Source organism: Balearica regulorum, chromosome 1, assembly GCF_011004875.1.
Source record: "Balearica regulorum gibbericeps isolate bBalReg1 chromosome 1, bBalReg1.pri, whole genome shotgun sequence".
In the NCBI taxonomy this organism is placed as follows: domain Eukaryota; kingdom Metazoa; phylum Chordata; class Aves; order Gruiformes; family Gruidae; genus Balearica; species Balearica regulorum.
The window spans coordinates 218836210-218845520 of record NC_046184.1 but is presented as its reverse complement, the minus strand read 5'-3'; the positions used below and the strand labels follow the sequence as shown (position 1 = coordinate 218845520).

The 9311-nt window shown below is 53.8% G+C and overlaps 1 protein-coding gene across 5 annotated transcripts; it reads right to left on the bottom strand.

Annotated features, from left to right (window-relative positions):
* Positions 1-2326: 2326 nt before the first annotated feature.
* On the bottom strand, positions 2327-6467 carry LOC104630105 (olfactory receptor 51L1). 5 transcript variants are annotated; one of them, XM_075742780.1, is made up of 2 exons: positions 5611-6467; positions 2327-4577 (listed from the first exon to the last, which is right to left on the bottom strand). In XM_075742780.1, exon 2 carries the CDS (start codon positions 3912-3914, stop codon positions 3021-3023), a length of 894 nt encoding a protein of 297 aa, XP_075598895.1. In that variant the 5' UTR covers positions 3915-4577; positions 5611-6467; the 3' UTR covers positions 2327-3020. The 5 variants fall into 5 exon arrangements, with proteins under 5 accessions (XP_075598895.1, XP_075598896.1, XP_075598897.1 ...); XM_075742781.1 differs by having other exon boundaries at positions 2327-4499; XM_075742782.1 differs by having other exon boundaries at positions 2327-4454.
* Positions 6468-9311: the final 2844 nt, after the last annotated feature.

Below are 9311 nucleotides of genomic sequence, written 5' to 3'. Positions count from 1 at the left end.
CCCCCATCCCCCATCCCCCATCCCACATCCCCCATCCCCCACCCCTCATCCCACATCCCTCATCCCACATCCCACATCCCACATCCCCCATCCTGCATCCCCCATCCCGCATCCCACATCCCCCATCCCGCATCCCACATCCCACATCCCCCATCCCTCATCCCTCATCCCCCATCCCCCATCCCACATCCCACATCCCCCATCCCGCATCCCACATCCCACATCCCACATCCCACATCCCGCATCCCACATCCCACATCCCCCATCCCTCATCCCTCATCCCTCATCCCTCATCCCACATCCCACATCCCCCATCCTGCATCCCCCATCCCGCATCCCCCATCCCCCATCCCCCATCCCACATCCCCCATCCCGCATCCCACATCCCACATCCCACATCCCACATCCCGCATCCCACATCCCACATCCCCCATCCCTCATCCCTCATCCCTCATCCCTCATCCCACATCCCCCCATCCTTCATCCCTCATCCCTCATCCCCCCATCCCCCATCCCCCATCCCCCATCCCCCATCCCTCATCCCACATCCCCCATCCCACATCCCACATCCCCCATCCCACATCCCACATCCCTCATCCCACATCCCTCATCCCTCATCCCACATCCCCCATCCCACATCCCACATCCCCCATCCCACATCCCACATCCCGCATCCCTCATCCCGCATCCCTCATCCCACATCCCCCCATCCCGCATCCCACATCCCCCATCCCGCATCCCCCATCCCGCATCCCGCCCCGCAGCACCCAGCAGAGGGAAGCAACGAGCCGCGCTCGCCCGCCCGCAGCCTCCCCGGGGTGCTCGGCCTGAGAGTGGCAGATCCCCCGGGAAAGGATGGGGAGTTTGCAGGATCCTGGCTTCACGCCTCCCCCGAACTGCAGCCAGCGCTCTCGGCTGGCGGGACGGCGTCCAGCCTGGCCGCACTGGCCATAGAATCACAGATTTACAGAATGGTTTGGGTCGGAAGGGACCTTTAAAGGTCATCTAGTCCTGCAATGAGCGGGGACATCTGCAACTAGATCAGGTTGCTCAGAGCAACTGAAGCTCTCACCAGAACAACCCCAAACTTTGATACTGGAAGAAGCAGAATTACTGGTCTCCAGGGTCTTTAGTTGGGGCTTGCCATTTCATTATACATAGGAGGATGCATATATGTGTCTTCATGGGTTATATAGATGTGTGCCAAGGGGTCTGAGCCTGGAAAGGCCAGGGAAATCCACTGGACCACTTTTTAAAACAGTTACAGTTCCCAGTAACGGTGCCTCCCAAGGACAGACTGACTTGTTACTGTGCTGGGTGCACCGTCCATAACAAACACTGTCAGAAAACACAGTTCTTAAATGTTTAAACTGTTTTAAAATGCCCATCCGAGGGCTGTCAGTTTATACACCTGCACCTCTGGGTCAGCTGGAAGAGGACAGCTCCTTTTGAAACAGCTCTCCCCTCAGCTCAAGTGGGAAGAAATCAATCTTCGAAGTCCAAATGAGCCAGTCTGAGGAGGCGTTGTGCTGCAGTGCCTTATGGAAACTCTCGCATACTAATTAGTGCATGCTAATTCACTGACAGTTATTTCAAGAAATATAGTGTTGTAACCTAACCCAGGAAAAATGCTCCAGGTGAAACAAAGAAAAACCTAGAAAGGAAAACACTTGTGTTTTAAACAGAAGACAATACTTTTGGTTCATATCTGAGAGTCCAAAAGCCATTGCTTGATATAAAGTGTTCCCCTTGCAGACCTGGGGGGGCTGCTTCTATTATCAGTCCCCTGTTTGGGACACGGGTCCAACTGTGTCTGTGGGGGGTGAACCTTGGCAGCCCCAGTCCCCTGTGCCCCTAATCACCCTCATCCTCTACCTCACATGTAATGGATCAAGTCGGAATGGCCAGTGACCAGCCTGGTGTCCCTGGGGCTGAACGTGGTCCCAGGTAGCCGAAAGCGCCATCAGAGAGAGCAGTGCCTGCCCTGGCACCCGCACCGGCACCAGTGCTCACGTAGACATGGCCAGCATGACCCAGCCCCGTTCCTCCTCAATGGGCGGTCAGGACAGGACACGACCCTCACCCGCTTGGTTCACAGCCACGCTGTGTCCGTGGGTCCCTCGAACCCTGGAGCAGACCAGAAGCCTGTCCAGATCCATGCCCAGACCCTGGGCCTCGTTCGTCCGCTCCCCAGCTCCAGCCTTGGGTCTCTCCACGTTCTGGTCTCCTCCCATCCATCAGTTAGTCCAGCACTACGTTTGTCACCAAATCCCACACATACGCCCCTGTACACAGAGAGCAAGGTCACTCAGAAGAGAGCCAGACGTGAGTTTAATGAGCAGACAGGACAGGCTGCGGTGATCAGGTGCATGGCCTGGAGACTGCATTGACCAGCGACTTGTTTCTACTTGATCAGCCCCTTTACCAGCCCCCTCCATTTTCCCATGCTGGCTCCTTCCCAAAACACCTAGATCCCTCCTTTCCCTTGCTTTTGGTCCTTCTTCTAAACAGCCCATAATACATTTTGCACATTTCCACAAGCCCCTTAAATCACCCCATATAAACTTTTACACAAGCCCCATCAAATATCTTGCACTGCCTGCTCTTTCCCAGGGCACCCATGAAAATTTTCTTTCTCCCTTCTTAGCAGTTCAGCTGGAACCTCTTTGCTCCCAGCTCCTCCAGCCACCCCTCAATCACCGACCTGAAGGTTGTGGTCTGCGTTATTGTCTGTGTTATCTCCTGGGGTCTTGGGTTGGTGTGTGGAGGTGTGGTTTGTTATTTTTCCTGTCTTCTGCCTCTGTTTATATGTTGAAGAGCCATTAACCAGATGTTCTTACAAACCATGTTTCTTACATTGCAAGTATCTTTTACCTTCCATATACCTTTTACCTTCCTTATATCCTCACTTGCCACATATCCTTACATTGGCAGAAGTTTGGCATGTTCCCCTCTCCTGGTTGGTCTTCTTGGGGGTTGTACCCTGTATAAGACAGTTGGCAGCGACCGTCATATTGGCTTCACTGGCAAATGGCAACCCTGGACTTGTGGAGCCCTCTTTGGCAGAGCATCCTCAGTATCCGTCTCCGGATCGGTTTGGTTTTCATGCTGTAAACGATAGGATTCAGGATGGGTGGAGCAAGGAAATGGATGTTGGCTGTGAAAACGTAGGCCTGGGGGGACACGTGTTTGCTAAACCGGTGCATCATGGACAGGCAGATCATGGGGATAAAGAAGAGCAGGAGAGCACAGATACGTGAGATGCAGGTGTTAAAGGCTTTGAGACTCTCCCTCCAAGTTGCCATGTTCAGGATGGTCTTAAGGATGAGAAGATATGATAGGAAGACAAAGAGCAAGTCCAAACCTAGTGTGGAGAGCAGCACAAAAAGGCCATAGATACTGTTAACCCTCGTATCTGAGCCTGCACGTTTGATGATGTCTGGATGCAAACAGTAGGGATGGGAGAGCTTGGTGACCCTGGTGAAACACAGCCGAGTCAGCAGGATGGGGAGTGGGAGCTGGACAAGGGCGGTCCTCACGACGATTGCCACACATATCTTGGTGGTCACTGAGTTAGTGAGGATGGAGGAATATCGTAGGGGGTGGCAGATGGCCACATAACGATCGAAGGCCATCGCCAGAATGACAGCAGATTCAATATCCGTGAAGGTGTGAATGAAGAACATTTGGGCAAGGCAGGTGCCAAAGCTGATCTCCCTGGCCTGCAGCCACAGCATCCTCAGCATGGTTGGGAATGTGGACGTGGACAAGCCCAGGTCGGCCACAGCTAGCACAGCAAGGAGTAGACACATGGGTGCGTGGAGGCTCCGCTCTGCCTTAATGATGGAAAGCACAGTCAAGTTCCCCAGCAGTGCCAGGAGGTACGTAGAGCAGAGAGGAACAGCAGACCACATCTGAGTGGTTTCCCCATGCTGGAAAGCCACCCAGAAAGAATGATAGGGTCCTGGTCTGGCTGCTGTTGGTCCTGGTCAGGATGAAACAAGGATGCTCCATCTCATCCCTGAACAGCTGCCCTGGAACGAAGGCCGTCAGGGTCACAAACCACACGCAGGCAGTGTGGCACTAGGGACAGTCCGGGAGCCCTTCCATCTGCAGCCTTGGATGAGAGGCATCACCCTGACCAGCAACGCGGTGCTGCAGCAAAGCTCACCAGGAGCTGTACTGCAACAGTCTGAGCGTACTCACTGCCGCCTGCGTGCACACTCTGACACAGAAACCATGCACCGGCAGAAAGCACGTGTGTGTGTTGCACGCCCAGTGTAGGCAGGTCCTAGTTCTGGCTGCCTTCTGTTCATAGCAGGGCAATGAACAGCTTAAAAACAAAAGTCCAAGAGTGCTTGTGTAAATGCAAATCGAGAGAGAGAAGTGACATTGCAATTAGAGAGGGCTGTGGTGAGCTCTGATCTTGAATTTTGTGCTTTTGCTGGGAATCTCTGGTGAAAGAAGAGGAGGTGATAACAGATCAGATACTGGTCTGCCTGCAGAGATAAGGCAACTTTCTTAGGAGTGGAGACCAGTAGAGCCTGGCCCTTTTAGACCAACAAAACACAGGCCATCTACAAACATACGGAGGGAAAAAGATCTATGTAAGTTGAAGGATGGTGATTACTCCCAAAGCAACGTCTGTAAACTGCATGCGGATAAATGTAAGATGGAAATTACAAGGACATTGAATAAAAGCGGGATGTCTCTGGACATCCTCCCGCTAGAAACACGGGGAGGAGAGATGGAACTGCTTTTACGGAAAGTTTTCTTTCTGTAAACTCATGGTGCCTCATGCTGCCAGGAAGGATGGGGACAGGACTGAAGGACTGTAATCTCTGGAGTCCTCTCCCCACGGCACTTGCAGGCTTCTCCGCATGCCTAACTCGGGTCCTCACGTCTGTCTTTGAAGGACCACCTACCGCAGGGGTTCCTGTGCTCCCTTGGGTGCTTGTTCGGGGGCTGCAGGGACCAAAGCCAGTGCACCCTCAGCATGCATCAGTGAGGGTCACTGAGGTCCCCGCAGCCCCAGGTTGGCTCAGCGTGGTCCACATCGACTTTCTAACCTCTTCTAGAGAGGTCTTCCCCCCACCACCATAAGGACGTCCCATGGAAAGCAACAGGGAGGAAGGCAGTGGGAATGAAAGAGTGCATAAGAGGGTTTTTAAGGAGCTGCTCTGGAAACGATGGTTTTGACAGCTAAGTGAGATCTGTTATGGAGGTTTACGTCACCTTATCTGGAATATCCACCTGCAAGTGTAGAAAAGTTTTTGAAACGATTTAAATAACTATAAACCCATTACATTTAAAAATACCTAATCCATCTATCTGCTTAGAATATTGCCATTCTTTCCTCAAATTCATAAGGCTTCTAACCCACAGCATCTCTCTTTGCCCTTCCCTGTCCCAGTACACGGGTTTAGGACCCAGTGCAGCCCCCCTGGATAACTGCAAAGACAGAACAAGTCCCGTGCACTGACCTGGGCTTGCACAGAGCTGCAGAATTTAATGTGTGGGAGTTTGCTCTGGTCCTCAAGAGAAGCTTATCAAAGATCATCCGCTACAGTACGTGGAGGGGAAGGAGGAGGAGTTAGGGGAGAAAGTTACCTTCAGACAAAAACATCTGCAGGATCAGCTAAAGCGGCCGTAATTCCCAGTTCAGTCTTCACCCTGAGAGTACAGGAACTGTCAGAGGTTGCTTTTAATTGCCCTACATTTCTGGTGTGCCCCATCTCTTCCTCCAGAGCTCTGACTGTGCTTTACACACACTGTGCTAGACGGATGCTGCATCAGTTGCGTGCACAAAGAACTGGGGAACTCCCTTGTCTCATCCACCTTTCACGCAACAGACCGGCACGGTCCCAGCGCAGCACGCACCGGAGCCAGGCAGCATCGCTGCTTCAAGCATGCAGAGCGTGAGCTGGGACTGGGCTGGCAGCATGCAGGACCCTCCCAAATTTGAGATCAGGTCCATACCAAGCTCTCACATGTCACAGCCTGTCAGGAAGAGCACAAAAGAAGGGTGAATCCTTTTGGTTGCTTTTCTAAGTGATGACTCATTTTTTAACTCTTACAGTTTGATGTACTCCCAAAAATGACAAATTCCACAGATGCACCCCAGAATTTCACTGAGACCAAGTGTCCTCACAAAGCTGTGAGTGGAAAAGGGGCTGCCCCCTGCTCTAGCGTGAGGAGCGGCTCTCTGAACGGATGCAGGGCTGCCTATTCCCCTTTGCAAGCAGGGAACCATGAGAGTTTGGGGTCTCTGAAAGGTCTCCCATCTCCGTGCCAGCCCTCTGGAAAGGGGACAGAGCTCTGTGGAGCAAAACCTACCTCGGGTAGCTGAAATGAGCTGGTCCGTAGGAGGGTGACAGGGGTGTTTGCAGGTGCAGGTATCACGGACACTGTCCACGTCTGAGAGGAGCCAGGACCCAGCTGAGCCCTCACCAGTGGCACAGTGCAATCTGCAATGACAGAGCAAAAAGCCCACTCACGGCTGCCCTGAGCTTCCCCCCAGCTCCGCTGCAAGGAAACAGCCTGTTCCTGACTGTCAGGGCTCGCAGCCGCAGAGGATTTATAGCAGACCGTCAGCAATCCCCCGTGGGAGAGGGCTGGCCTGGGAGCAGGAGGGCTCTCTGTTTCTCAGGACTCAGAGAAGATGCATCTCAGGAGAAGATGCATTAACCCCCACAGCACCAGGTCCACCCTGGCATGGCTCTGCACCGAGCCATTGGTCCCTGCTGATGGCAGCAGGGGATGCACCCTGGAGACGCCTTCCAGAGATGCCCTCCTCCTCCTCCCAGCCTCCCGCTCCCCAGAGGGTCAGGCCAGGCGTGCTGTGGGTGGAGGAGCTCCTGCTCTGTGGCAGGCTGATGGATCGATGAGTCCTCAAGGATGTTCCCAGCCCCACTTCAGTTCTGTGGATGTGTGAGGAAACCTTGGGACAAGTCCAGGGTCTCTGGAGCAGACCAGAGCTATGTGGCCTTGTGTCCTGTCCCCAAAAGTGGTCTTAGGTAGACACCAAGAGAAGAATGTAAGAACAGGGCAAGTGTGGTTAGTAATTCCTCAAGCACCTTCCCAGCCCTCAGCAGTCTGTGGTCTTGGGGATTCCTGAGCCAGAACTGTTTCATATTAACGTAATAGCCCAGGAAGGACTTTTTTCTTCCGCCAAAGGTTCGTTTGAATTTGAATTTTGGTAACTGCAACACACAATGGCAAGAAGATCTAGACCCACCACTTTGTGCTTGTTCTGAACACACTTCTTTGGAGGGCTCCTAATTCATGTGTTGGAAGAGACAGTGTACACTTGATCCCTGCCACCCATCTTAGAGCCATTCAAGGGTGGCTTGTGCCAAAAGCAGCGTCCAGGGTGTGACAACTGCCTTCCTGACCGGTGCTGCATGCTATCTTCAATGTCAGGTCATACATCTTGGTTCTCCAAGATGTGATGAGTTCGCCTCTGTGGTGGGTTGACCCTGGCTGGGGGCCAGGTGCCCACCAGAGCCGCTCTATCACTCCCCTCTTTCATTAGACAGGGGAGAAAAGGTACAGTGAAAAAAAACTTATGGGTCGAGATAAGGACAGGGAGAGATCATTCTCTAATTATCATCACGAGCAAAACAGACCGAACTTAGAGAGGGAATTCATCTTATTTATTACTAAGCAAAACAGAGTAGAGGAATGAGAAATAAAGCCAAATCTTAAAAACACCTCCCCCCACCCCTCCCATCTTCCTGGGCTCAACTTCACTCCCGGCTTCAACCTCCACCCCCCCCAGCAGCACAGGGGGACGGGGAGTGGGGGTTACGGTCAGTTCATCACGCCGTGTTTCTGCCGCTTCTTCATCCTCAGGGGGAGGACTCATCACACTCTGCCCCTGCTCCAGCATGGAGTCCCTCTCACGGGAGACAGTCCTTCACAGCCTTCTCCAACGTGAGTCTCCTCCACGGGGTGCAGACCTTCAGGAGCAAACTGCTCCAGCGTGGGTCCCCCACGGGGTCACAAGTCCTGTCAGCAAACCTGCTCTGGCGTGGGCTCCTCTCTCCACGGATCCACAGGTCCTGCCAGGATCTTGCTCCAGCACGGGCTTCCCACGGGGTCACAGCCTCCTTCGGGTGTCTCCACCTGCTCCGGCGTGGGGTCCTCCACGGGCTGCAGGTGGAATCTCTACACCCCCTCATCCTCCCTCCATGGGCTGCAGGGGGACAGCCTGCCTCACCATGGTCTTCACCACGGGCTGCAGGGGGATCTCTGCTCTGGCGCCTGGAGCACCTCCTCCCCCTCCTTCTGCACTGACCTTGGTGTCTGCAGATGTTCTTACATCTTCTCACTCCTCTCTCTGGCTGCAAAAGCACTCTCTAACTGTTTTTGTCTTTCTTAACTATGTTATCACAGAGGCGCTGATTGGCTTGGCCTTGGCCAGCGGCGGGTCCATCTTGGAGCCGGCTGCCATTGGCTCTATCAGACACAGGGGAAGCTTCTAGCAGCTTCTCACAGAAGCCACCCCTGTAGCCCCCCCGCTACCAAAACCTTGCCACGCAAAACCAACACAGCCTCCCAGGAACATCTGCCTCAAGCTCATTGGTCCCTGTGGGACACACATCTGCATGGTCTCACATATGCATCTCTGCCTCTTCTACCTTCCACCTTTCTTCTTCTTCATCCACTGTTTCAGGACCAATGTCTGCCGCCCTGTCCATGACCATGGCCAGCCTGGACCACGCAGACCATAAGCCTCACTGGGTATGGCATGAAGACCAAGGAGATGTGGGCACGGGTGTCTGGCGTGCTTCGTTAGCGGCAGCGCAGCCTGGAGCCCAGCACTCTCTGGCAGGTGAGGCTAGATGAGCCTGGACTCAGCATCCTCCCCCACGGCTGTCCCCAAAATGCCTCCCTGAGCATCCCAGCTCCCTCCAGCTGTCGCGGGTCACTCCGAGATCCTGCAGTAACTCACCCAGCCTTTAGTCCTTCTGTTGGGGTGCTTTGGGGTGCGGAGCATCGTGATCCCCCGAGAGCAGCCACTGGAGCAGTGAGAGAGAAACGGGATTCGAGGGAGCACTGTGAGATGGTCCGCCTGGATGACACGCTGAGTTCGGCTGGGCCGGAAGAGATTCTCCAGGACATCCACCTCCATCCCTGCCAGCTCTTTGTGGGTCCTCCCTGCACAGACCCCTTGCTATGCCCTTCTCATCTGACAGCAGACACTCTTGCAGTGTGGCAATTATACGTTAATTTGGAAGGTCAGCAGCAGGTGTAGGTATGATTTAAACCTCCTCTCAGCCCTTAGAAAGGTTCTTGTGAGAGGCAGA

Coding starts and splice junctions, on each gene's coding strand:
- LOC104630105 (XM_075742780.1), bottom strand. CDS start 3,914: ATGTGGTCTGCTGTTCCTCTCTGCTCTACGTACCTCCTGGCACTGCTG.